This window comes from Octodon degus, unplaced genomic scaffold (assembly GCF_000260255.1).
Source record: "Octodon degus isolate 3935 unplaced genomic scaffold, OctDeg1.0 scaffold00254, whole genome shotgun sequence".
Classification (NCBI taxonomy): Eukaryota; Metazoa; Chordata; class Mammalia; order Rodentia; family Octodontidae; genus Octodon; species Octodon degus.
Genome location: NW_004524830.1, coordinates 1809784 through 1836733, shown reverse-complemented (window position 1 = coordinate 1836733; position 26950 = coordinate 1809784). Strand labels below are relative to the sequence as shown.

Here is a 26950-nt window from a genome sequence, read left to right as displayed (position 1 = left end):
AAAATAACGATGAATTGCTAGGGTGCCCCTTGGAGACACGGCCTCCTGCCTCCACTCTAAACAGGGTTGAGTTCATCACGGCAGAAAGTGGGGCACAAGCTGAGGCTCAGGGTAGGAGGGGCAACTACCCTGAGAACAGCCTGGGGAGGGGCCGGGACAGAGCCAAGTGTGACAAGGCCCAGGTACACACAGGGTGGATCTGGCCAAATGGCAGAGGAAGATGGTTCCCAGAAGGCCTGAAGGTTGTGGGTGGTTTACTGAGAGGGCAAGGAGTAGGGCTGACCATTGGAAACAGGGAGTCTACTCTGCAAGGGTAGCACATAAGAGTTTTCCTGGAGAGTGCGAGTCACAGAACCAGCAGGAAGACCGTGTGTGCTGGGGTGGGGGTGCTGTGGATGTGCACCCCCCCCCCATCCAGCCTCTCGGCAGGCTAGTGACAGCTATAGGTATCAGACACTAGGCTGGACATACCCACTCTGGCTTCTAGGCTCTGTCAGGCCTACCCTGCAGCCAGTTTTGTAGGTAGAGAGGGGCATACAGGCCCTGACCCTCAATGGTGGCTGGGAGGTGAAGGCTGGCCACCATCCCCAGGCCTGACCACAGAGCCTACCACCCACAGTATTCCTACGAGGGCAATGACATCAGTGACTTGCCTGTGAACCTGTCAGTAGTGTGGAATGGCAACTTTGTCATCGACAACCCCCAGAACATCCAGGGTAAGTGTTAAGGGCTGACCTGGGTCTGGGTGGGTAGTTAGAGGGTTCCACTGACAAAGCTGCCTTCCACAGCACACCTCTACAAGTGCCCTGCACAGCGGGAAAGCTGTGGCCTCTGCCTCAAAGCTGACCCACGCTTTGAGTGTGGCTGGTGTGTGGCTGAGCGCCGCTGTTCCCTGCGCCACCACTGCCCGTATGACGCACCTGCTGCCTGGATGCATGCCCACCATGGCAGCAGCCGCTGCACAGACCCCAAGATCCTAAAGGTAGGCCCAGCCTGTGCCTTCCTGCCGTACACCCACTGTGAGGCCTTCCCTAGGCCCCGTGCTAGTGCCCCAGCCTCTGCCTTCCCGCAGCTGTCTCCGGAGACGGGCCCTCGACAGGGAGGGACACGGCTCACCATCACTGGCGAGAATCTGGGCCTGCGGTTTGAGGATGTGCGGCTGGGTGTGCGTGTGGGCAAGGTGCTCTGCAGCCCTGTTGAGAGCGAGTACATCAGCGCTGAGCAGTGAGTGTGGCCTGGGAGGGTTGGCCTGGCCTGGCCCACCCTGGGTAGGGTTCCCTGCAGCAGCTGAAGCCTGGCTGATGCCCGCAGGATCGTCTGTGAGATCGGGGATGCCAGCTCAGTGCGGGCCCATGATGCCCTGGTGGAGGTGTGTGTGCGTGACTGCTCGCCCCACTATCGGGCCCTGTCGCCCAAGCGGTTCACCTTTGTGGTAAGTCCTGCCCCTGTGCCTGCTGTTCTTGCTGATAGGAAGTGACTGTGGGTGCTCCAAGGTCCTGCTGGGTACAGCCCACTGGCTCACCCTTCCTCATTCCTGGTTGACCACACTTCAGCCCCATTCTTTTGCAGCCTGCGTGCCATCTCCTCCCTCCTAGCCTTCCCTCTGGGCTGGGTCTGGGCACCAGGAGTACAGGGTAGGGTTGATCTCTGGTGCTGGCAGAGTGCACTCTATCTGGGCTAAGCTGGCACTGCAAGTAGTGTCCCTGCACAACCCAAAGAGGTTGTCCCTCAAACAAGTCCTTTTTCCTGCAGACACCAACCTTCTATCGTGTGAGTCCTTCCCGTGGGCCTCTGTCTGGAGGCACCTGGATTGGCATCGAAGGGAGCCACCTGAACGCGGGCAGTGATGTGGCTGTGTCCATTGGTGGCCGGCCTTGCTCCTTTTCCTGGTACGGGGCAGGTGGGAGTGGGGGTCAGAGCCTGCTTGGCCTCTCCTGCTGGTTGGGGACCAAGGCTGAACTCCTGGTTCACATGTTTGTGGGCCCCCCTCCTGTTGCCTGGGAAACAGGGTATGAAGATCCTAGCTGGGGTGATCACTAAGGAAACCCAGAGGCGGGGAAGGTTACCATGGAGACTGGATCTACCTCCCTAGTGGGAAGAAGTGGTAGGGGGGAACAGCTGTCTGGAGGTGGGGCCTGGGCTGCTAGGGGTGGATACAATCCAGTTGCCTCCTCCCTGGTCCTGCCTGGAGGCCTGGAGGGGGACTCCTTGGGAACAAAATAAGAAATACTCAAAAAAATTTTTTTTTAAAGAGAGAAAACAGACATCTTAACAAAAGCCTTGAGGCTTGAAGTGGATAATTTTAGATTAGGGATGATAATTGAACGGCCCTTTAAATATTTTCCTGTGGTAATTACCCGTTATCAGACTAATCATCAGTGTTTGCAGCCGAATGAACGGGGCCTGGTGGCTGTGGGGCCTCCTGGCTGTGGTGAAGGAGCCAAGGGGACAGGATGCAGGTGCACTGTAGTGCCCAGCTGGTGCCCAGTGGAGGTGACCCTGTGACCCTAGCCCGAATCACTTCCTTGTGGCCCAGGGTCGTGGGGTGAAGCCCTGTGTTCCAGATTGGGATGGAGGAGGGCGCTGAGTTCTGAGGGTGCAATAGCAGAAAAAGGTTGGGGCTTGGCTCACTAGCCTCCCAAGAAAGGACGGGCTGTCTGCAGCATCAGGTGGCTTTGGGGAGGCACGTGGGCGGCCTGGAGCTGGTGAAGAGGCCAAGGCCCAGTGCCTGTGGAGCCCTGGTGAAGAGGGCCCAGGCAGAGCCAGCTTGTGCCTCTGTGGCAGCGGCCAAGGGAGCAAGCATGAAGGCCAAGTTCCATGTGCCAAGCAGGGTAGGTGGAGACACGAGGGGCTGGCCTTATGGCCCCTGGAGGGGAAAAGTAGTGGCCACAGCACTGCTGAGGGAGCTGGCCCTTTGCCCATGGTCATGCAGCTCACTTGTGGGGAGCTGGATGCCAGCTCACCCCGCAGGTGCCCCACTGGCTTCTGGATGCCACCTCACCATGCCATGGCTCCCCAGGAGGAACTTCCGGGAGATTCGGTGCCTGACACCACCTGGACAGAGCCCGGGCAGTGCCCCCATCCTCATTAACATCAACCGGGCCCAACTTGCCAACCCTGACGTGAAATACAACTACACAGAGGACCCAACTATCCTAAAGATCGACCCTGAGTGGAGCATCAACAGGTGGGTGGTGCTTTCCCATCCCTGTTGTTGTCCCTGTCTCTGTCCCCACTGCTGGCCAGGAGTTGTTTGGCTGGGAACCCCTCTACTGGGTACCTGCTGGCAGCTTCCTTACTGGCTTTGGCCCTGCTGGCAGCTCTGAGGAGGGACAGTGTCTGGGCTATGTGTCTGTCACATCCTATGTGCTGGGCTAGAGCATAGAATGGTGACTCCCCATACCTTCTAGTGGCGGGACCCTCCTCACTGTCACGGGCACCAATCTGGCCACTGTCCGCGAGCCCCGAATCCGAGCCAAGTATGGAGGTGTTGAACGGGAAAACGTGAGTCTGTACCTATGCCCACTAGCCCCCAACTGCCCACCTCGCCATACACTGGGGCACACGTGGGCCTTCCTTGCTTGTGTCGACCTGGGCTGCATGTGGAGTCTGAGGCTAGGTCACCCTCTCACCCTGCACAGGGAACCTCATGTATATCCTCGATGCCAGGACTCCCAGGCTGCATTTCTGTCATGGGTGTGCTGCCCACCCTTCTGAAGCACTGACCCAGTGTTCCTGTGTTCTGTGTCTTTAGAGCTGCATGGTGTACAATGATACCACTATGGTGTGCCGGGCGCCATCTGTGGACAACCCCACGCGCACACCACCAGAGCTGGGGGAGCGGCCAGACGAGTTGGGCTTCATCATGGACAATGTGCGCGCCTTGCTGGTGCTCAACTCCTCCTCCTTCCTCTACTACCCCGACCCTGTGCTGGAGCCACTCAGCCCCACTGGCCTCCTGGAGCTGAAGCCCAGCTCCCCACTCATCCTCAAGGTGGGCTTTATCCCTGCAGATTGTGTGGCAGAGGCCAGGCAGGGTGGACGGGTTGGTGCAGGGGATAGTCCGCAGAAGAGACTCAGCCCAGCTGTCCTACTCACTGCCAACCTCCACAGGGCCGGAACCTCCTGCCACCTGCTCCCGGCAACTCCAGGCTCAACTATACGGTGCTTATTGGCTCCACACCATGCGTCCTTACTGTGTCAGAGACACAGCTGCTGTGCGAGTCACCCAACCTCACAGGGCAGCACAAGGTCACGGTGCGTCTGTTCTGCCTGCCTGGGCTGAATGGGGCCTGGGAGTCTGGGCCCCAGCCCCAGTCTCCTGGGCCCTCCTGTCCCAACCAGGGCAGCCCCATACCGACTAAGCCCAGATGTGTGTATTGCCTCCTCCTACCCCCACTGCCTACCTGCTGGGTTCTTCAGCCCAGTGTTCCCCTGGGTCTCAGTGTCTCCATGTTGCCATCTACTTGGGGCCCCCACTAGTGGGATATCACCCACAGGCAGGTGCTGCCTGGATTTTAGGGACCTTGGCTTGTGGCACCTGGGTTCCAACAAGGGTGTGGGCAACTCCTGAACCCCTTGTACTACCTGCAGGTGCGTGCAGGCGGCTTTGAGTTTTCACCAGGTGTGCTGCAAGTGTACTCAGACAGCCTGCTGACGTTGCCCGCCATTGTGGGCATTGGTGGGGGCGGTGGCCTGCTGCTGCTGGTCATTGTGGCTGTGCTCATTGCCTACAAGCGCAAGTCCCGTGATGCTGACCGCACCCTGAAGCGGCTGCAGCTTCAGATGGACAACCTTGAGTCCCGTGTGGCCCTTGAGTGCAAGGAAGGTCAGTTGGAGTGGTACTCAGGGCCCACCGGGCAGCTGGCATTTGTCCATAGCCTGGTTTACCTGCTGACTGGTGCCCTGCAGTGCTCAGCCTAGTGCCTAGGAGGTGGGTGGGGGCCTGTAGGAGTAGGTTCCACCTCACAGCTGCTTTGGGTCATGTGACCTCCAGTACCTCAGTCTCATCTACAGGGTGGGTGTGACAGTGGGGAGACACTTGTAACTCTGCAGGCAGTGCTGGGCCAGGACTTGTAGTCCTTTAGTGTGGGGTCTTCAACAGCTTTGGCAGGACCTGGGCACTGACAGAAAGCCCAATTATTCTTGGAGGGGGAGTTGAGACAGGATTTTATTACTTAGTCAAGGTTGCCCTTGAATTCATGATATAGCTGGCTCTGATCTTGAACTCCTACAGCCTCCCAACTTCTGGGATAATAGGCAAGTGTCACATGCCCAGTGGGACTTGGTAGCCTTAAAACTTGAGACCTACATTCTAAGAGCCCCCCTGAGATCCAGGTGGCCCTCTGCTTAAGGGGATGGACAGTCCCAGTAAGATAGGGTGCAAGTGTATGGGGGCTGGGCATAAGTTGGGGCCCTGGGCTCCCTTGAGTCTTGTTGTGGCAGACAAGGAAGCTGCCTTGGGGCTGCCTAGTGGAGATCGGCAGACACCTGGCAGGCAGCAGCGCCAGGAGATGAAGGCCCAGCTCCTAATTAAAGCCCCAAAATTCTGGAGCCGCCTGCTCTTCTGGCTCTGGATCAGATAGTGCATCCCGACAGCTGTGTATAGCTCACAGCTCTGGAATGCTCCTTGGGCTTCAGGCCTGCCTGCCTTTTTTCCTGAGAGACAGAGCCTCCTAGGCGCCTGGTGGCTGTGTTGAGGGGTCTAGGGCCCAAGACAATGCAGAGCAGTGTCTGTGTGGGCCGCTGGGAGTCTAGAATCACCCTTCAGTCATTGGCTTTGGATACTTGGCCCCCAGCTCCACCCATTTCCAGTAGCGGTGAAGGCTGGTGCTCCGTGGCTCCCACCTCAGATGTCAAGAGAGACAGGAAGCCTTGCCTGGCAGCCCTGGTGCTGTTCTGCCCTTGCCCTGGTTAATCCCACGACTGGCCATCAAGGCAGAGGATTTTTGTTGTGTTAAGACTGGAGAAACTGAGGCATAGGGAGACACTGTGGTAGCCCTGACCCTGATGGTAGAGGGAGGGTCAGGGGGGACCCTGACACTTTACCTGGCCGCAGCCTTTGCAGAGCTACAGACAGACATCCATGAGCTGACCAATGACCTGGATGGTGCGGGCATCCCATTCCTTGACTACCGCACCTATGCCATGCGGGTGCTCTTCCCCGGGATCGAGGACCACCCTGTGCTCAAGGAGATGGAAGTAAGTTCACTGGCCATAAGCTAGGCTCATGGGGGACAGTCCAACTCTGCCGGGGACAGTCTGGCTCCTTGGCGCTCAGCCCAGCCTAGTTAGGTACAGGGGCCACACATGGAGGGTCTCCCTGAGGCTGAGACCAGGCCCTGCCTGATGTGACTCCTCTCCCTCACGAGCTTCCTCCAGGCTGGGCTGCTGCTTGCTGGCCCTGAGTACTTACTATAAGGTGGTGGTCCCAGGCACTTGGGCCCTGTATGCAGGCCAGTCTGCTTTCTACCCTGTGCTGGGGACCTATCTCGTCTCAGGACTTCATTCCCCATTGGGGGAGGGGGGACTTCTGTATGGGGCATTTCCATGAGAGCAAGGAGGCTGAGAACACTGTCCTGGCACCCAGTGGTGATCCTGTCCGGGGACTGATCTGCCATGGCTCTGTGACAGCAGGGCATGAGCAGTTGCGTGCTCACCCAGGTGCAGGCCAACGTGGAGAAGTCACTGACCCTGTTTGGGCAGCTGCTGACCAAGAAGCACTTCTTGCTCACTTTCATCCGCACACTGGAGGCCCAGCGCAGCTTCTCCATGCGTGACCGCGGCAACGTGGCCTCACTCATCATGACGGCACTGCAGGGCGAAATGGAGTATGCCACGGGTGTGCTCAAGCAGCTGCTGTCTGACCTCATTGAGAAGAACCTGGAGAGCAAGAACCACCCCAAGCTGCTGCTGCGCCGGTGAGCCTGCCTGCTGGGGTCCTTCACAGCCTCAGAATGGCTGATGCGCACTCGACCTCTGCTCCTGAGTGATGGAGGTGGATGTGGGGTGGGGGTGCTTGTGGACAGAGAGGCTGCCACTAGCTCATGACACACTGTTCTGTCTTCCACAGGACTGAATCAGTGGCTGAGAAGATGCTGACCAACTGGTTCACCTTCCTCCTATACAAGTTCCTTAAGGTAGGCCAGGCCAGTGGAGGGGGCACTTGAGGGTGGGGTCAGATGGGACACAGGAAGGGAGACTGGAGAGAGAGACTAGAGCAGGGCACCCAATGGAGGTGCTAGGAAGTGGCCATAGATGGGGAGCAACTCAGGCAGGAGCACCCCAGGATATACCTCTACCCCATCCCACATGAATGTTCTCCTGTCCAGGCTGGCCCATGATGGGAGCAAAGCCAGCAGTTGGGTTGGACTTTGAACACAGGTGCCAGGCACAGGGGAGGCAGGGCCTGGGCATTGGCCTCGGAGGCTCTGGGCTGACCTGGAGTTCCTCAGGGCTCTGCTCTGCCCATTGTGGTGTGTGATAGCTGCACTGGGCTTCCCCAGCCCTGGCAGATGGGTGCCAGACATCCTTAGGAGAAGCTGTGGCTTGGGTGGACACGGGCCCCATGGGCTGTCTTTGGGTTGGAATTGGTTGAATTGGCTTCATGTTAGTTATTGAGATACAGAGGGTCTGACATCTGGCTTTCTTCAAAAAGCTGGAAGGCTTGAGGGCCTGGGATATAGCTCAGTGACACAGGGCCTGCCTGGCAAGCCTGAGTCCATGACTTTGATTTCTGATTAAAAAAAAAAAAAAAGCCAAAAGGCATGGCAGAGGGGCCCTGCACAGTATTGCTTGTGGTCAGTGTAGCAAATGCTTTTGCCTACTATTCTCCAAGGCCCATGTCGATGCTCTGATGTACAGGTGGCTGGCGTGGAGCCAGTGTTCAAGGGTAGGTACTGGTTGACTGCCTAAGTCCATCATCCCTGCCTTGCGGGATCTTGGGACTTCTGTCCTACCTTTGAGCGATGCTGCTGCACCTTTGGCTGACTGGCAGCCTCAGAGGTGGCAGTGACCAGCTCTTGGATGTGTGCAGGAGTGCAGTTGGTGCAAGGCGTCCGCTGGCTGGGCATAGATGATGGTGGGTGAGAGGTGCAGGTGCTGTGTGGGCTGGAATAAACAGAGGGCAGGAGGTGAGGGAGCTGGGCCTTGTCGTGGGTCCTAGAGAGGTAACGTGTGGGTGCGTGTATGCAGTGGCCTCTAGCACGGGGTGAGTGCTCAGGAAATGGTAGTGTTCTTATTGAGCATAACTGGTCAGATAGTTCACAAGTGGGTGCTTCCTGTCACTGAGGGCCAGCTCATAAAGAGGTGTAACTCATGAATTGAGCTCCGTAAACCCAAAAGGCAATGCAGATGCAGCTGAAAGCCACAGCTAAGCCGAGCAGGGCCAAACCAGCTGCTGACCCACTGGATCCCAGGTCCCTACTCGGAGGTACAGGGTGCAGTGCAACACAGCTGGGCTGAGACACCTGCAGCAGGGCTATATTCTGTCACCTGCCAGTCCATGGGCGAGGCTCTGATTTCAGGAAAGCTGGCTGACTTTCACCCAGGAGGCCCAGAGCCTGGCCTGGGCCTGAGACCACCCACACTTCTGGCCCCTAACCTTTGCCACAAACTTTTTTTTTTTTTTTTTTAAAGATAGACTATTATTTAGAGCACTTCTAGGCTTCTAGTGAAATTGAGCATATACAGGGATCACTCATGTACCAACAGTCTCTGGCCCACAGTGGTTCAGCTTGGGAGTTTCAGGTTTACTGTGCTGCAAGCAGGAAGTGTGGTCAGTAGCAACTGTGTATAGGAGTTTGAAGTGCCAGCCTGCCAGGTGATGTGAAGATGATTTTATTCAGTGAGGCTGGGCAGGCGGTGAGTTACAGACCATAGCTGTGAGGTCACAGTGTGGTGCTGTCCTGTGACATTCAGCAGAATGAATGCATGTTATGGTTTTCTTTTCTTTGTGTGTGGGGGGGTCAGGGGAGCACTGGGCATTGAACCCAGTGACTTTACACTGAGCTGCATTCCCAGACATTTTAAAATTTTGAGACATTGACTCCAGTAAGCTGGTTGATCTTTTTACTTCAGCCTCCCAGGTGTGCACTACCACCCTTGACTTATGCTAATGAAGAATATGTGTAGTATAGTACAATACACATGAAATTCACTACCTTCCCCCCATTTTTAAGTACGCAGTTCCATCCTGTCAAATGCATCATAGTATTGTGTGGCTGTTTCCGTCTGCAGAATCAATTTCTAAAACTGAATTTGTCCGCATTGGACACGCAGCTCCCCATCCCTGCCCTCTGCCCTGGCAGCCCGTTCTGCTCTCTGCTTACTTTCCACTCTAACTCTAGGGACCCCTGTGGGCACAGGTGCCCCACGTGTGTCCTCTGTGACAGGTGCATGTCACTCAGCACAGTGCGGAAGCACCCCATGACTGTGTCCATCAGCACAGTGTGGTCCATACAACAGTGCACTGACTGCTGTGTTGGTTTCCCACTGTCCCCTGCAACCTGAGATTGTTAAATGGAAGACTAGAAATAAGCAACGCATGGATTTGAACTTGTGTGGTACTCTGAGCACTGTGGTGGGCTCACACGCAGTTGTTCCTAGAATGTGAGCCGTCGTCCCTTTGTCCTAAGCATGGGCTGTCCGGGTGACCAGGTAGTTGACTCACAGTACCACATGCATGGGGGCTCAGATGACCCATTTCACCTAATACAGGCACAAGGCAGTGAGGCTGGCCTTGAAGTGTGTCTGAGAGGCAGTAGAGTGCATCTGTTAGGTTCAGGTCCCTGACATCATAAGGACAGGGAGGAAGCACACGCTGAGGCTGCTAAGGTGCTCATAGGACAAGTGTATTTCCACGCAATGGGAAGAAGAATAAGGACATTCCCTCTGGGTTTGCCATCGCACCTCAGAATTACAGCTACAGTGTGTGGTGGGTGCTTAGATGGAAAAGGTACTATGTCTGTGGGCCTGAGCAGAAGGTGTCCCCCAAAACAGGTTCACTGAGCCTTTTAATGTAAGCAGCAGGGTGCTTACAGCAGGTCCAGGATAGACTTGGACTGAGTAGGAGAGCATGGGATCTCAAGTATGGTACTGTCCATGGGTTCAGCAGGTGCCAGTGGGGGTCTATGAGTGTGTTGTATTCCAGTATAACATGAATGTATGTATTTTTTGCCTTTGCCAAAAAGCAAACAAAAAGACAGCAAGAGGATCAAGGAATGGATGGATGGTGGGGGAGGAAAGGGGATGGAAAAGGAATTAAGGTGTGTTATATACCTACACCAGCTCCAAGGAGGGTAACCGTTATGTGGTAATTAATTAACTGAAATTTAAAAGAAAAACAATAGGAAGGAAATTCAGGCTATATCACAAATGAACTGTGAGGTTGCATACTATTTTTAAAACCCAAAACATCTTTTTCATTCCTTGCTATCCTTGGAAACAAAACTTACTAGAGAGGTGACCCGTGGACGATTAGGACAGTTCACCCCAAGGTGAGGAGAGAGGATGAGCTCCCCACTCCTAGAGCTGCAGATGGTCATCATGTTGGTACATGTTCTTTCAGCCTAGTTTCTGCTAAATCAACTGTTGAGAGAGAGAGAAGGTATTAATGTAGGGTCTCATGGCATTGTCCACACTGGTCCCTGGCGTAAGGGATCCTCCCACCCCAGCCTCCTGAGCAAGAGTTTGCTGGTGCCTATAGTTAACAGTGGCTTTGTGAAGCCAAGTCTGCAGGTGAGACTCCACTGCTAGCCGGAGTGGCTTTTAACCAAGAAATTCTTGCAGGCGCTGGCCCTCCTGTGGGTCCAGCGCTGTGCTTGCACCTTCTCCTACCCACCCCTTGGCCAGCGCAGCAGACCCACCTTTGTAGGTGTTTGTCACATAAGGTCGTGTGGTGTGGATGGTGTGTTGTTGATTCCCTGCTATGCAGTGACGGTGTGGGGAGAGTGGCTCCTTGCCCACGGCGACCAGCATCCCCGCTGGTTTCTGGCACAGTGGTCTTGGCTTGTTGAGTGTGTGGGATGCATCTTCCGGAGAAGAGTGCGGGTCTGCACATTCACTGCAGTTGTGATGTGTGCTGCTGAGTCCTGACGAGCGTGTGCCCCGAGTCAGGTCCAGGCTCGCGGCCTGGACTAGTGCTGGCTGTATCAGTCACTTTCACCTTTGCCAGTTTGATAAGTGCATATCGATAATTAATTGCTTTAGTTGGAATTTCTTTTAGCAAAGTGAACATCTTTTCATATGCTTAATAAGTTCTTTTTTCTTTGAAGCAAAGTTTGTACTTTTTTATCCTATGCATATTTTTGTAGGGTTATTTCTTTAATATAGCAGTTATTAAAAAAAAAAACCCTTTCATTTTTATGGCTCCTCTGATAGCCAACAAGTGATTTGTACTTAACATGCAGTTTGAGGTAGGGACCCATCTTTTTCCACCAAGTGGAAAAGCACATGCCCTACCAGCACTTATTGAATTGCCCTTTCCTGGATTATTGTATTTCATAGGAAGTGGCTTTAATATTTTTATTTGTTTTTTTGTTTTGTTTTAGGTACTGAGGATTGAACTGAGGGCTTTTGCACTGAACAACATCCCCCACTCCTTGTTTTTTCATTTTACTTATTGTATGATTTGAATTTTGAGACGCGGTGGTCTCTAAATTGCCCCAGTGGGACTTGAACTTGTAATCCTGCCTCAGCTTCCCAAAGTGCAGAGGTTTCATGAGTGCACCACCACTCACAGCAAAGCAGTGCTTTTCCATAGGCAGTTAGTTCCTGCACGTTTTCAGGTGGGGATTGGAGAAGTCTTGAGTTCTTCCTCCTTCCCCTCACTGTATGGGGAAGTGAGGGCTAAGTGAACTTAGCCCCTAGAGAGGGAAGGTGAGTCTTCAGAGGCCTTTGGTTCTGGGCTTCCCTCCGCCCTGGCCTCTACAGAATCTCTGATGGCCCCAGAGACTGCAGCCTGGGTCAGGAGGGAACAGCCCCACTGGTCCTGAGCTTTTCCTGAGAACGTCCAGCTTTTAGAGAAAGGGTATTAGTATTAGGGTCAGATGGACCTGAGTTTGAATCCTGGCTTCGTCTACTGTGTGACCTTGGGGCAGTGCCCTGTCTGCCTGCCTTAAGTAATCTAGCTGTGCACCTTTGCCTTCTGCACAGTCCAGGCCTGAGGGTCCTCTTGTCCCTGGGTCCCCCATGTTAGATGGCATTTCCAGGAAGCACCCTCATGATGGCTTCCCCTCCTTTTCTCCCTGCTGACTTAATGAAGCCAAGTTTGCAAATGAAATGCAATTTCAGAGACAAGCATGTTGTTGGAAGGTCTCTGGATGATCTACGCTTGCGGCCCTTCCTTAGCAGCTGTCTCTTTAATTACTGCAGATGCTAACGAGGTACCCAGAGCATCTGGTTACAGAGCCAAAGCTGCCTCTGTCTACTGGGCCTGGATGGGAGGTGGGGGTGGGAGACGGGTACTCAGCCTGCCAGTGACATGGCAGGCAGAGGAGTTGGAGGTCAGCGCAGCCCGTGAGGGCGACAGGACCTGGTTGAGCTCTGACTGCTGGCCCTTTGTATTTGCTGTGCCCATGTGAACCTCTTTCATTCTCTTTAGTTGGTGATGTCAGTAGAGTCCTGCCCTGCTCCTTGCTGGGCACTGGATCTTTATATTTGTAGAGGAGCCCAAAGGTCTAGGCAGCAACGTGAAGGACCCAGAAGGGCCGTGTCACTGGGACAGTTGTCACAGAGGCTGTGAGGCAGGAACAGAAAGTAGCTTTCTTGGCAGTGGCATGGGATCCAAGGGTTAGGGCAAAAGCAGGGCAGACCTCACCAAGTGCCCAGGCTGCCCTGTCAGCCTCAAGACCTCAACTATGTACTCTTGTGCCCTGGTGCTGGTGCTGCCTACTGTCCCCTGGAGTCGTGGCTCTGTCCCACGAGGGTGCTAAGAGCATACTCTTAAGTGACTTAGAGACCCTGGCCAGGGGCAGCCTCAGGGTGATGTGGACCCTTCACTCCTGCCTGATTGCATGTGTCCTCTGCACACTCCTGTGCTCCTGGCCAGGGCTTATTTAGGATCTGCCATTCACATTCAAGGGACAGTGGCTCTGCTGTGCCGGCTCTTCCTGCTCACTCTTCCTGGAGTGCTGCCACAGGGACACACTTGCCTCCTGTGAGCTGGCCTGAGTTGCAATGTGTCCTTGCTGGGAGGGTTGGAGGCTGGGCGAGGCTGGGCTGCTGGCCGCTCCTCATTTCCCTGGCCCCACAGGAGTGTGCGGGGGAGCCGCTTTTCATGCTGTACTGCGCCATCAAGCAGCAGATGGAGAAGGGCCCCATCGATGCCATCACGGGCGAGGCACGCTACTCCCTGAGCGAAGATAAGCTCATCCGGCAGCAGATCGACTACAAGACACTGGTGAGCATGGTGGTCCAGGTCCTGTCCCCACTCCCACCCCCAGCCAGCAAGACCAGGAGGTGGGGTTGATATTGTTCCTCCTCTCCCTCACAGACTCTGAACTGTGTGAACCCTGAGAATGAGAACGCACCTGAGGTGCCAGTGAAGGGGCTGAACTGTGACACTGTGACCCAGGTCAAGGAGAAGCTACTGGATGCTGTATACAAGGGTGTGCCCTACTCCCAGCGGCCCAAGGCTGGAGACATGGACCTCGGTGAGGAGAGGGTTTGCTGCCAGGCTGAGTTTTGAGTAGGTTGCCCTATGTTAGGGGGAGGTCATAGGGCTGAGCTTGGTGGAGAGCTAGGCAGGGCCCTCAGTGCTTGTTGGTCTGGTCTGTAGGGAAGCCACAGGGGAAGGGGCATCAGGGCTGGGCTCTCTGACCAGGACAGAGGCTATGGGATAGTGGTATCTAGGGCTGGGAGCCACACAGGGCCTGAGGGAAGGTGTGGCGAGGGGCAGGGCTCCAGGGTCCTGCAGTGATCATCGCTGGAGGGACTGGGATCAGGGCCAGTGCGGTGGGCTCAGGGTCCTGGCTGAGAAGTGAGGCCTGCAGCCCTTGAGTTTGGCTTCCCAGGGGCCGAGTCAGAGACTGGGGCCACCTAGTGTCCCCGCCTTCTGGGGACCACGTATGGGTGGCAGGAGGGAATGAGGCCCTGTGGCCCCACTCTCCAGTGCCCCCCTCCCTGCAGAGTGGCGCCAGGGCCGCATGGCGCGCATCATCCTGCAGGACGAGGACGTCACCACCAAGATCGATAATGACTGGAAGAGGCTGAACACGCTGGCCCATTACCAGGTGATCCTGTTTGGTGGGAACCTGAGCTGTGCCTCCCTGAGTCACTATAGCATTGTTGGTGCCAGTGTCAGGAGTGCTGGGGAGAAAACAGTCTGGCCTGGGACTGGCAGATTGTAAGGAGTGGCCAGAGGTCCTGGGTGCGCTGTCCTGGGCCCCAGTGGGCACTGTTCTGGTAGCTGGCTCTGGGGTTGAGGTGACCTACTTCCAGGCTTGGGGCAGTGGTGTCACTCAGGCTTTTAGGGTGGGCAGGGCATTTATATAGCATCTTGTGGAGTCTTGTGTTCCCACCTTCTACCTGCAGGTGACAGATGGGTCATCAGTGGCACTGGTGCCCAAGCAAACATCTGCCTACAACATTTCCAACTCCTCTACCTTCACTAAGTCCCTCAGCAGATATGGTAAGGGATGGCCCTGGTATGGTAAGATATGGCAGGGGTGGCCCTGGGCCTGGGCAGATGCCAAGACTCAGGGACATGATGACATGGTCACAGCCTACACTTGCATTCTGGAGGCTGTACCACACCCCATGCAATGTGCCCACCCTGTAATGTTGCCTCCTGGCCTCCTCAGCTGTCCCCAGCAGCCCAGGGGGGTGTGCAAGTCCTCAGGGTTCAAATGAGGCAGGCCTAGGTGCAGCTGTGCAGGTGGGGACACAGGCCACCCACTGACAGGTCCGGGTCCCACAGAGAGCATGCTGCGTACGGCCAGCAGCCCCGACAGTTTGCGCTCACGCACGCCCATGATCACACCTGACCTGGAGAGCGGCACCAAGCTGTGGCACTTGGTGAAGAACCATGACCACCTGGACCAGCGTGAGGGTGACCGAGGCAGCAAGATGGTCTCGGAGATCTACCTGACCCGGCTGCTGGCCACCAAGGTACACAACCACGTGGGGATGGGTGTGGCACCCTGCCGGGAACTGGGAGCAGGCCCTGCTCAAGTGCCCTGGGGGCTGCTGGGGACTGGCAATGCCCTGGAGCCTTGCACTCTTGCCTGCCCTCAGGGCACGCTGCAGAAGTTTGTGGATGACCTGTTTGAGACCATCTTCAGCACGGCACATCGAGGCTCAGCCTTGCCACTGGCCATCAAGTATATGTTTGACTTCCTGGATGAGCAGGCAGACAAGCACCAGATCCATGATGCCGACGTGCGCCACACCTGGAAGAGCAACTGGTGAGTGCTTGGGGTCGGGGTGTGCCCCACGCAGCTCAGGCTGCTGTGGTCTCTGCTGCAAGGGTGTGCTGCTCTCAGAAGAGCTGCATGTGTGTGTTGGGGCTGCTACTTGAGAGAAGTGGCCTGGCCAAGTGGCAGTGAAGATGACAGCAGGCATGAATGGTGCTTACTAGCATGTGCTGCTTGTTGCCTGGGACAGGGATTGCTCACAGAGCTACAAAGATTCCCCTGTGTTGCTGGGACCTGGCACCCAACACCCACAGTGTGTGGTGGGGAAAGATTTAATTTGGCTGTCTGAAGAGGTTTTTCAGCCTTTGGTCAGCTGTTTCCAAGATGGGGCAGGATAGCAGAGGGGCCTGGTGGCAGAGAGCTGCTCACAGCATGGGGTGTAGGAAGCAGAATGAAGGGAGGAGCCAGGGCGGAAGATAAACTTTTCCAGGCCACACCCCAGTGACTGCCTCTTCCCACCAGATCCCAACAGCAAGACAGCTTTGATCCCCCATATTCCAGCCACTTTCAGGTGGCTCCACCTACAGGTGCTTGAGGCTTGTGGAGGACATCTAGTTATAAAACGAAACACTGTCAGTTGCCAAGGCCTTGGGGCAGTGGATGTGGAGCCAGGGGTCACAAGACCCTGGGTTGCACCATGGACCTAGGACAGAAAGGGACCTCTGTGTGGCTGGGCCTGTGGTAGGAGAGGTGCCCAGGTACCCAAGCAGCTCCCTCTGCAGACTGCCTGCCATGGTCGGCACTCCTGGCTTTGGGTGCTGTACAGCTAGGGGACCAGCCCTGTGCAGTTGTAGGCAGAATCCCTCCATGCACATCTGGAGGCCCACAGGAGCACTGTGGAATGATGGCCAGTTGGAGTGGGTGGACAGTATCCCAGCAGAAGGGATTATTTCCCCTCAGAAGCTCCCCATTTTCCCTTCAAGACTTCCCCTTTCCCTCTCAGGCACACCCAGCATATACTCCCATTACACAGCCTCCTGGCTGCTAGCCCAGCCAGTGGCCATACCCCATCTCCCAGGCCAAAGTCTCTGGGCAGCCCTCACTTCATCCTCTTGGAACCTGGTTCTCTGGTTTCCTCCTCCCTACTGCTTCCAGGACTCTCATGGGCACTTCCCAAACCTCGAGTGTAGCCCCCTGCCAGCCATCTCCCTTGGGTGATGGAGAAGAGGGCTCCATAGTGAAAGAAGGGGGCCTGCAAACAGCACCCCCAGTCATCCCCCCCACATACACACACAGTCCTGCCTATGGAGGGTCCCAGACCAAGCCAGGCTGCTGAACATTTAACATATGCCTGATTGTTCAGGGACCTCAATTTTTAACTTCATTTGGTGGCCTGTGTGGGCTGTCTCTGTGGTGGTGGTATGGGCCCACGGCTAGGGACTGCTTAGCAGTGTGTCCCTGCACAGCATGCAGACCAGGATCCAGGACGGTGTGTGGCTCAGGTCTGTGCATCCTACCTGCTGTGACGCGTGTGACCGTACACACCTGAGCGTGGGAGTGATGCTGTGTGAGAGGCGCCCGGCAGATGGTGCCACTGTTTTTGGAAGCCTGGGTCCGGAGGCTGTGGAATGGAGGGCTGACTCTCCTGTGCGTTTCAGAGGGACAGTGGGGCCTGAGGGTGGCAGCTGACTCACGGGCTTTTGTGTCTGCAGCCTGCCCCTGCGCTTTTGGGTGAATGTGATCAAGAACCCGCAGTTTGTGTTCGACATCCACAAGAACAGCATCACAGACGCCTGCCTGTCGGTGGTAGCCCAGACCTTCATGGACTCCTGCTCCACATCGGAGCACAAGTTGGGCAAGGACTCGCCCTCCAATAAGCTGCTCTATGCCAAGGACATCCCCAACTACAAGAGCTGGGTGGAGAGGTACAGTGCAGGCACAGGGAGGGCCTGAGGGGTGCAGGTGGGGTGGGGCCTTCACTCCCACCTGGCCACCCGCAGGTACTATGCTGACATTGCCAAGATGCCTGCTATCAGCGACCAGGACATGAGCGCCTACCTGGCTGAGCAGTCCCGGCTGCATCTGAGCCAGTTCAACAGCATGAGCGCCCTGCATGAGATCTATTCCTATATCACCAAGTACAAGGATGAGGTGAGCTTTGTGCAAGTGGGAGGGCTGGCTACCTCTGCTAGGCCCTCCGTTCCCTGCTCTGGGTCCATTGGGGTGCACAGGAGTGGGGAGAAAGGGTGGCTGCATCTCCTCTGTCTCCAGCAGGACCTGTGACAGGGCTCAGAGGGCTAGAGGTGAGGGATGACTCCAGGGTGGGCGCATCCTTCCTTGTTTTCTGCAGACTTGGGGTGAGGATACGAAGCCTATTCCTGCACACAGGACAACTGACTCCTGGGCTGCATTTGGGGGCCTTGGGTTTGGGCAGGGTAATTGCATTCCCTTCCAAGGTGCTGAGTGGCTATCTGTAGGAGGTGTGGGGCATGGCTAGGACTCTCCTGGGAAGGGAACCCTTTCTAGATACGATGGCTTTGCGGCACTTGGCCCACTTCCCCAAGCCAGACAGGGACCCTGGAGGTTCAGAAGCAGAGGGCTAGGCCGCCTTCTGTAGTCAGAACTGGGGAGGCCGATGGGTTCTCAGTGGCCTAGGTAAGAGGACGGGCAGCAAGTTGGAGGTAAGGCCACAGGAGATGCTGATCTGAGGTCTGGATCTTTAGGTTCAAGGGCAGCAGAACTCTAAACGCCATATTTGGTATGGAGGTCACTGCTGAGCAGAGGGCTTTTCAGGCCAAAGCTAGGAGGCTGCAGCCAGGAGACAAGGGCAGAGGAGGGGACAAATAGTATGTGAGGAGTCCCAGGTGACAGCCAGGTTAGATGAGAAAGGTAAGTAACCCCAGAAGTGGGGGAGTGGAGGACCCTGTGCTTTATATAAAGGTGTAGAGGGACCGGGAGGGAGGGGACAGCAGTGTGGCCATGTGTGAAAGGGCCCTGTGTCAAGCACCACTGGTGACTAGGGTGGCTGTTTCTGGGCCACCTCTGAGCCCTACCCCAAACTTCTTCCCCACACCTGTAGATCTTGGGGGCTCTGGAGAAGGATGAGCAGGCGAGGCGGCAGCGGCTGCGCAGCAAGTTGGAGCAGGTAGTGGACACGATGGCCCTGAGCAGCTGAACTCCAGCCGGTGACCACCCAGCAGGAGGCGAAGCCAGAGGGCTGCAGAGTGGGGACCCCTGGAAACAGCTGAGCCCACCGTGCAGAGAATCAGGAGGTGCTTGGGGCTGGCACACGGCCACCATCCTCTCGGCCTCCCTTCCTGGGCCTTCACAGCATGGCTGGGCTTTTATTGGTGTGGGTGTGATGGCACCTACTTGGCCACCTCTGCCTAGGAACCTTTGCTGCCTGAAAGAGCTGCCAGGGGGCCTTCATAGGAGTGGAGGTGGCCTCTGTGCGGTAAGGCCAGGACCAGAGCCCAGCCCCCTCCCCCCAAGAGGGGTAGGAGCCTGCCTGTCTCTCAGAGGCAGGGCACAGGGCTGGGGTCAGCAGTCACGTCCTCCTCAGCTGCCACCAGCAGAACAAGTCTGAGAATCGGAGGCCCAGCTGGCAGCCAGTGGGAGGGGCACATGCCCAGGGTTGGTGAGATGAGCCAGTGCCATTTTGCCTCCCATGCCTAGCACCCCATGCTCACTGCCCTTCACCGTCCTCAGATTCACCGCGTGCTCTGCGCGGCCAAGGCCGGAGCGCCACATTTACCTGCCTGGGAGGCTCTGTCCCCTCCTATGGAGGGGATACCCATGGCTCCGAGGGACTAGCAGATGGATGGACAGACAGGCGAACCCCTATGTCCTCAGGGCTGTGCCTCTGGGAGCCGCTGGGCCTGGGGCTCCAGCCACAGAGCGCATGTTCCCATTATTTATTCCCCTCTCTTTATCCTGCGCAGTGGCCCAAAGGTGGGCTGAGCCCCCCCACCACGGAGCCCTTGCCCTCTGCCCCTTCCTGCCACAGCTTCCACTTTGGCCCTTCCTAAGCAGTGGGACACTGGGACTGTTTGTTTTTAAGAGAAACAGGAAACCTCGCTGCCCTCTGCCTGGGTGGCAAGGGCAGAATGCTTGGGCCCTGCTGGCCTGAACAGCTCAGGCTGTGACTACGGGCAGGGACTGAGGGCCTGCAGTTGGCTGCTGACCCCTTATCCCAGCAGGCAAGAGAACAAGTTTTTAATGGAACCCTGTACATATATATATATATATATGTGTGTGTATATATATATGTGGCTCTGGCCTCATCTCCAGCCCCAGTGGGGTATTGTATAGTTACAAAAGGAGAGTTCTGAATAGGAATTTTGAAGAAAGCCCAGGTGGTAGGAGAGTACCACCAGGCGGTGGGAGAGAGTGGCCAGGTTTCTAAGGGCTGGAGCAGTGCCCCAAACCTGGTTGCCTCTGCCCAGTGCGCTTGCTGTGGACAAAGGAGTCTAGAGCCCCAACCTGCTGCCGGCCCCTGAGAGCTTCCAGGGTGCGTAGGGCCCGTGGATTTGCATGATCGTGCTAGCGTTTAGTCTGAGTTGATCTTTTTCAAACTGCAAGTGTTGAATCTAGAGGTGGTTAGACCCTTTTTTAATGTTTTTTTTTTTTTTTTTTTAAATTAATCAGTCACTTGTACAAGCATACAAGTAGCCCAACCCCTTTTCGAATTCACTTTTTCGATGGTACTAAAGATTCTAACGGACTTTAAGGGACAGCTAAGTGTGGCCAGCCCTAGTGCTGAGGGCAGCATGCCTCGCACCTGCAGGCTGCCAGTTCTGGGGTCCCCTTACCCCAAGCTGTGTGAGCCAGTTGGCTCCTGGGAGATCAGGTCAGGAGCCGCTCCCTGGTAAGGGGGCCGGTGTGCAGTTGATGAACTTCTGACTCAGGGAGCTCTTCCACCCCATGGGGCACCCAGGGGTCTGGGCACCCCACTCTAGGCCTCCTCCAGCCCTGTCAACCCCCCCACAGGCCAGAGCTGAGGCTGGCTGGGCTGGAGATGTAGCCCTTATGTCCTCCAGGATTCCCTTCCCTGGTGCACCCTGTCCATTCTCTCGCTGCCTGGCTGTGCCTGAGTTTTCCCTGATGTCTTCCCTGGATGCTGGCTTCAAGTGGAAGCCCACAGTTCTTCCAGTCCCAGCTGGGCCATGCAGGCCCCTTGGCTCCCACACCTTCCAGTGTAATTCTACCCCAGCTCTTCCCCAAGCCTCTGGGCTACTCCTACCCTGCTCAGTCCAGCCAGGTGGCCTCCTCTGTGTGGACAGCATCAGTGGGCAATAAGAGGGTGTGATTTCCCAGCCCTGCATGACTTCCGTGGGGGGCCTTGGCCACAGCCAAACTCATGGCGTCTGCTTGCAAGCACTTTAGCAAATCTGTTTACACGCACGTTGATCCAGCTAATTCTAAGCATGCTGTATCAGAGGACAGCAGGTCTCCCTTGAGCGTCTCTGTGGGGCCCGCACCACCTGCCAGGTCCTGGGCTTAGGCCCTCATTTCCTCTTGTCACTAGTCTCTATACTCCCAAATCTGTAGCACCCCATGGGCTGGACTAAGCATGCTGTGGTCACCTGCTAGTGTCATGGTGGATGCTGTGAACTCCAGAGTGGCCTAAGGGCCCGGTCAGAGCCCACCATGCTCTGGGCATTGAGATGCCCAGGACCACCTCTGCCCCCAGCTGGGTTGGGTTCTGTTGGTATTGCTACCCACCATGGCCCTGCTTCTCCCAGCTCCTCTGCCCCTCCTAGCACTAGGCTTTGTTCCCTAACCCAGCCTCTGGGTACAAAGCCACCGAAACCTCCAGTTGGCCGGCCCTGTACTCCCAGCCACCTGCCTGTTCTCCATTGGCCTAGAGACTGCAGCTGGTGGTGTAGAAGAGGGGTTCAGGTGCCCCAGGATGCACAGCATGAAGCCCCCAGAGGTTGCCCAGTTCTTGCCCCTTGGGTCCCTAGGTGAGGGCCCTGCCCCCACATGTCCCTCGCAGCCCAGATCTGATAGCTCACTCGTTGGTGCTACACAAGCTAGAGTAGATATATTTAGAGAGAGAAAGAGAAAGAAAGATATTTTTAAGACAAAGCTCACAATTAGCTGTCCTTTAATGCCGCGGAGCCCCCCACCCAGAAGAAGAATGGTCACTTGTACGGGCTGAGCTTCCAGCCCTCAGCGCTGTCTATGGAAGCGGCGCCTCTGACTGGCGCTGTACCCACAGATGTGTAAATATACAGCAATTTCCTATTTTACTGTTCTTCAGATTTAGTACTTGTAAATAAACACACACATTAAGGAGAGATTAAACATTTTTGCTACAGCTTCCGGCTCTGGGTTTTCTTGTTGTGAGGTGTCTGGGGCCTAGGACTACTAGCTAGGTGTTAGGTGACAACAGCATTATGACAGAGCCACACTCAAAATAGTCTGGGAGACACTGCGGGGCCTCCTTCCTCAGTCCTTGGCAGGGCAGTGGGTTCAGTCATACCACACAGCCCTAGTACCTGAGAACTTCATGCAAGTGTCAGCACTTGGGAGGTTGAAGCAGGAGGATCACTGCATGTTTGAGGCCAGCCTGGGCTACATAGTACGACTGTCTCAAAACAGCAAGTAGAGTCCTGGTCACTGTGTTTCATGGCCACAGGTGGCCCAGTCCCCCCACCCACCCCGGGAAGATGCTGGGTCTCTTAAGGTGGGGTGTTCAGCCCTGCTGACATGTCACAGTCCTCAGCTGAGACTAAAACATCTATGTTGAGCCCCACTGGAAGTACCCCAGGTGACTCACACCTAAGTCAGGTTGAGCCTAGGCCCCGGCTGGTCACAGTGGGCCAGGAATCCTGGGCCCTTGTTAAATGCAGAGTCTGAGCTCAGGAGTCTGAGTCATCTTGCGCCCCTGCCATGGACAGAAGTACTGGGAGCCCTGTGGAACTGCCATGCAGGTGAGGGGCCTTCAAAGCAGATGCAGGTCTTTCCAGCAGGCCCTGCCTGCTGCCACAGTGGAGAAAGTGCTGGGGCAGCCCCTGCAGGCAGAGAACTTGTCTGGACCCAGTCTCTAGCTAATTTCACCACTGTAGAGTGGGTGGCCACACCTATCCCAGAGGCTGGAGTGGCGATCCACTGTGAAGATTCTGGTGTCCAGAGATGGCCACAAATAGGCTGCATCCACGTTTCCCAGCATACACCCATGGTACACTTGAAGGTGTTTCGACACTGTCCAGTCCCTGTCCATTGTCTCTGGGCCCTGTGAGGTTGAGGTCATCTTCAGCCAAAGACAAAGAAGCTGTGGCATACACAGGTTGCCCAAGATGCTCTCCATCCCCAGGATGCTGACAGCAGTTCCTAGATCATCTTATGCACCTCCTGTCCAAGCAGGCCCCTCCTGGCAGCCGGGCCACTGGCTCAATTGCTAAAGAGAAATCAGGATAATCACGAAATTGCATGGGAAACACATTTAGCAAATGTGACTCTGTTTGAGGGTGACACAGCCTGTACTCATAGCTTGATCTCCAGCTTTTGAGCACTCAGCCCTTTTCTCAGTTACCCTTTTGAGGTCCCTGAGGGAGGACTCTGGCCCTACCACCCTAAAATCAGGCTGTAGCTGTCTTTGAGCCACAATCAGCCCTAGCTGCTCCAAGGTGATCAGGCCTAATTATGCAGAAACAGCACCTTCTGATTGCTGCGTGCCTCACTTCTGCTCACTGGAGGCACTGAGACCTTCAGGTTATCAGGGCTGGGGCTTGGGCTGTGTGTGGCAGAGGTGCCCACTCAGCACGTCGAGAGCTCCTGGTTCTCCTCTTCCCAGTGCCCCAGAGCAACCATGGCTGGGGCAAAGGACAATGCTGATGGCAGGATGAATAAAGAAAGAGAGGGGTATAAATAAATAAGGTGACTGCAGATGGACTCAGGTGTCATGAGGAAAATACAAGAATGACAGGGCATTGCTGGGACTGAGTGGGCAGGAAGGACAGTGGAGCTAGAGTTACGAGACAAGAAGGAGCCAGCCACAGCAATATGTCTGAGGACAATGCTCCCAGGGGCAGGAAGGGCCTGGGTGGCCTGGGAACGGGTTTCCTGGGCCATCCCTTCCTGAATACCTGTCCCCTACCTGCCTGCTTCCTCTGTGCATGTGGGCTGTGTGGGGCATGTGACTTGTTCTCTTTGTCCTCTTAGACTGAATCACTTGGGCTGGGGCCACACTGGCCAGGTGAGGGGCCTGGGAGAACAGCCTCCACCAGCTTCCCTGGGCAGGAGGAACAAGCACACAGTAGACCTCTGTGCCTCAGGCCAGGCACAGAGAGTGATCATTTACATCTCAGCACCGTGTGTCAGAGGAGAGGCCTGGGGACAAACAGGTGGCATCTCTTGCCAAGCACACAGTGCTGCCCAGGTGGAGCCAGATGCAAGCTCCGCAATCCCTGCAGTCATGTCTGTGAGACCAGCATCCTCAGAGAAGCCAAGGAGCTTAATGTCTGGAGCCTGGTGAAGAGCAGAGGCGCTGTTTCTGCATAATTAGGCCTGATCACCTTGGAGCAGCTAGGGCTGATTGTGGCTCAAAGAAAGCTACAGCCTGAACTGGCTGCCCTGTGAGCAGAGCCCTGGGTGCCAGGGATGTGGAGGTTCCTGTGGGGCTCCAAGCTGGGTGTCTGGGGAAACTGGCATTCTGGAGGCCATTGCAATATCCAGCTGAAATACTACAGCAAGAAATACCCAAGTGTGTCTCTTGTTAGTGCCTCTCTCCAATATGGAGGAAACAAACAAGAGAAGAGAAAGAGAGACAGACACAGTCACCAGTCTGACTGGTTAGCACATGCAATAGAAAAATCCAAGGCTATGTCTGGCCTATGGCATGGCTGGAGCCAGGTGCTCCTATGAGGCCCCCAGAGGAAGAATCCATCCTTCCCCTTTGTCTTCTGTGTGGGCTTCATTCTCAGACAAATTCTGCCTAAAGTGAAGTCAAGGATGACCACCAGCTCTGGACTTACTAGTTTAGCAATCCCACGGCAGCACATGTGTCCAGGTAAGGATTTCATTGGCCAGCTTTAGGGCTCATGTCTCTATTTGAGTCAATCATTCTGACCTGAAGCGTGAGGCACTGTGGTTGGCCAGATGCAGGTCACATGCCCAGAGGGTATAGCCAATCCATTTGTACTTTGGGCCCAGTAGTAGGGAATTGCAAGGGAGTAGCAACATCTGGAGTAGGGCATGGGTTTTTCATGGCACCTGGGATGGATGGCCAGAAGAGGAACTTGTAGCAGCCCTACAGTTGATTACCCAGTCTCCTCCCAGGAGCTCACAAGTGCCAGCTGTGCACTTTGGATGCACTTAAATTGCCTCAGTCCTGTCTGCCTTCTAGCTCTGCCTGGGAGCCTAGCCGGGCCACCTGGCTGCAGCACTACACAGTCCTCAGTGAGCCCGGCCAGGGGATGGCAGGCAGGGTAGAGGGATAACAGGAAGGGGGCACATCTGTCTGCCTGTTAGGGAGGAGTGGACCTGGCACACAGCATTTCTGCAAGAGGGCTGGGGTAGGGATTGCCAAGTCTGGGGATGGGTGGGGGTGGCTCCAGTCTGGGTGACATCCTTTCTCCTGTGCTCCATCAGCCCCCATCTACCAACCCTCCACTGGGGTCCTTCTGATACCCATCATCTCCCACCCTCCCTAGCCATCTTCCAACATGAGTGCAGCAACACAGGCAGCGTGCTGCCCCTCAACCCCTCCCACCACTCCAGATGCTGCTGTTGCCTTTGTGAAGAAGGGAAGGGCCACCCTGGAGTGGCTCAGGTCAGGAAGGGGCAATCTGGGCCCCTTATTTGCATACCCAGCATTCACAGCAAGCTTTCAGCCCTGAGCCTCACTGCCACAGGCCTACAGATCCTGTATGAGCAGCATCCCCAGCTACTTCCTGGGTTTCTTCTAGGAGAGTATATTAGGATTTTACTTAGAGGAATAGACATAAGGCACAGATATTAACACAAGATGTACAAATGTATAAAGGATTATAAAATTGGCTTATGACAGTCAGCTGCAGAGTCAGATAAGGAAGTGTACAGAGGGCCCTGCATACCTGAGACTGAAAGATTCAGTCTCAAGGTCTGAAGCTCACTGCAGTGTTCTGTGCAAGGGTCTATCAGTAGACCAATGGGTCTGTGACAGAAGGCTGAAGAATATGCAATGGAAGCTGAAGAGTCTGAAAGGGAAGGTGAAGGATCCAAACCAGAGGCCAGAGAGTGTATGCTGCAAGCCGGGTGATGAAGTCCAAGCCGAATGCGAAGACCAGAGTACCTCCAGGGAAGTGGAACGTTGATTCAGTTTGCAGCCCCTTTATATGGTCTCTCTGTACTGAGTCACACTGGGGCTGGCCCGTTGTGCCCTAGGGCGGAACCAAGGCACCCCAGGGCCCTATCCACCCTGCAGGGAGGGTCCCCCAGCGAGTCAATCCAGCCAAGTGGACACAATGTATCAACCACTACAATCCACCCCTTATCAATTTGGCATTTTTTTAAAACCAGTCTCCAGACATAGAGGTATGCATATAATAACACCTAACATTGTTGTAACTGTCCTGCATCCAAATAGAAATGCATTAATACCCTTACCAGAAGACAAGGTAAGTTTGTTTTTGCTTGCTGCTTACGCTTTAACATTAACACAAGTTTGATAATCCTAAAATCTAGTGCTAAATCTATATTATAACGGAACCATATATAGGGGTGAAATAGTACAGTTATAATCCCCTTTTCGTAGCTGATCATGGGTTTGTAGCTATTCTGTATTAGTCAGGATTTTACTTAGAGAAACAGATGTAATATAAAAAACATTAACACAAGATGTACAAATATATAAAAAATTACAAGATTGGCTTATGGCAGTCAGCTGCAGAGTTGGAGGAGGGCGCATGCAGAGGGCGTCTGCACACCCGAGACTAAAAGATTCAGTTCCAAGGTCAAACGCTCACTGCAGTGCTCCATGCAAGTCTCTATCAGTCGGCCAATGGGTCTGCCACAAAAGGCTAAAGAGTCTGCAATAAAAGCTAGAGTCTGTGACAAAAGCTGGAGGATCCAAGTTAAAGGCCGAAGAGTCTGCGCTGCAAGCCAGGTGATAAAGTCCAAGCCAAATGTAAAGAGCAAAGCTCCCCCAAAAAAGTAAAACTAGGACTCCTTCCTCAGCTCCTTTATATGGTCTTTTTATGCTGAGTCACTGGGCCTGGCAGAACCAATCGTGCCCCAGGGTGAGCCTTCAGGCCCCCAGGGGCCCCAAACCGCTGGGAATCAATCCAGCCAAGTTGACACAATGTATCAACCACTGCAAGGGCTCCCTCCTGTGTACTGAAGCCCTGGCTGGAGCACAGACCCTGTTAAAATAAGGACTACCTTTGCTGCTCCTGTAAACCCTCTCGCCTGTGATTCATTTCTCAGGTAGCGTGAGGTGCAAAAGTCCTGTCAGAACTTTTTATCCTAAGAAGTGTGGACAGAGTGGTCATTTCAAAAGATAGCAATAAACAATCAGAACTGTTAGCAAATCAAAGAGCTCCAGAGACTGCAGCCAGCGAAGACCAGGGCACAAACATGGTGCTCATTGACCTACGGTTGGTAGCATGAGG

General features: G+C 55.1%; 1 protein-coding gene across 1 annotated transcript in view; it reads left to right on the top strand.

Annotated features, from left to right (window-relative positions):
* Window positions 1-21675, top strand: part of Plxna1 (plexin A1) — a 39903-nt gene extending 18228 nt beyond the window's left edge. The window contains exons 10-31 of the mRNA XM_004646104.2: window positions 620-716; window positions 789-982; window positions 1073-1224; window positions 1312-1432; window positions 1753-1889; window positions 3020-3187; window positions 3411-3504; window positions 3755-3994; window positions 4114-4257; window positions 4594-4828; window positions 6059-6201; window positions 6664-6920; window positions 7073-7139; window positions 13253-13399; window positions 13493-13652; window positions 14128-14231; window positions 14533-14629; window positions 14918-15108; window positions 15235-15404; window positions 17066-17278; window positions 17354-17504; window positions 18433-21675. Of these exons, the coding sequence (XP_004646161.1) occupies window positions 620-716; window positions 789-982; window positions 1073-1224; window positions 1312-1432; window positions 1753-1889; window positions 3020-3187; window positions 3411-3504; window positions 3755-3994; window positions 4114-4257; window positions 4594-4828; window positions 6059-6201; window positions 6664-6920; window positions 7073-7139; window positions 13253-13399; window positions 13493-13652; window positions 14128-14231; window positions 14533-14629; window positions 14918-15108; window positions 15235-15404; window positions 17066-17278; window positions 17354-17504; window positions 18433-18528 (3378 nt within the window). The 3' untranslated portion in view covers window positions 18529-21675. The remainder of the gene's footprint in view (window positions 1-619; window positions 717-788; window positions 983-1072; window positions 1225-1311; window positions 1433-1752; window positions 1890-3019; window positions 3188-3410; window positions 3505-3754; window positions 3995-4113; window positions 4258-4593; window positions 4829-6058; window positions 6202-6663; window positions 6921-7072; window positions 7140-13252; window positions 13400-13492; window positions 13653-14127; window positions 14232-14532; window positions 14630-14917; window positions 15109-15234; window positions 15405-17065; window positions 17279-17353; window positions 17505-18432) is intronic.
* Window positions 21676-26950: the final 5275 nt, after the last annotated feature.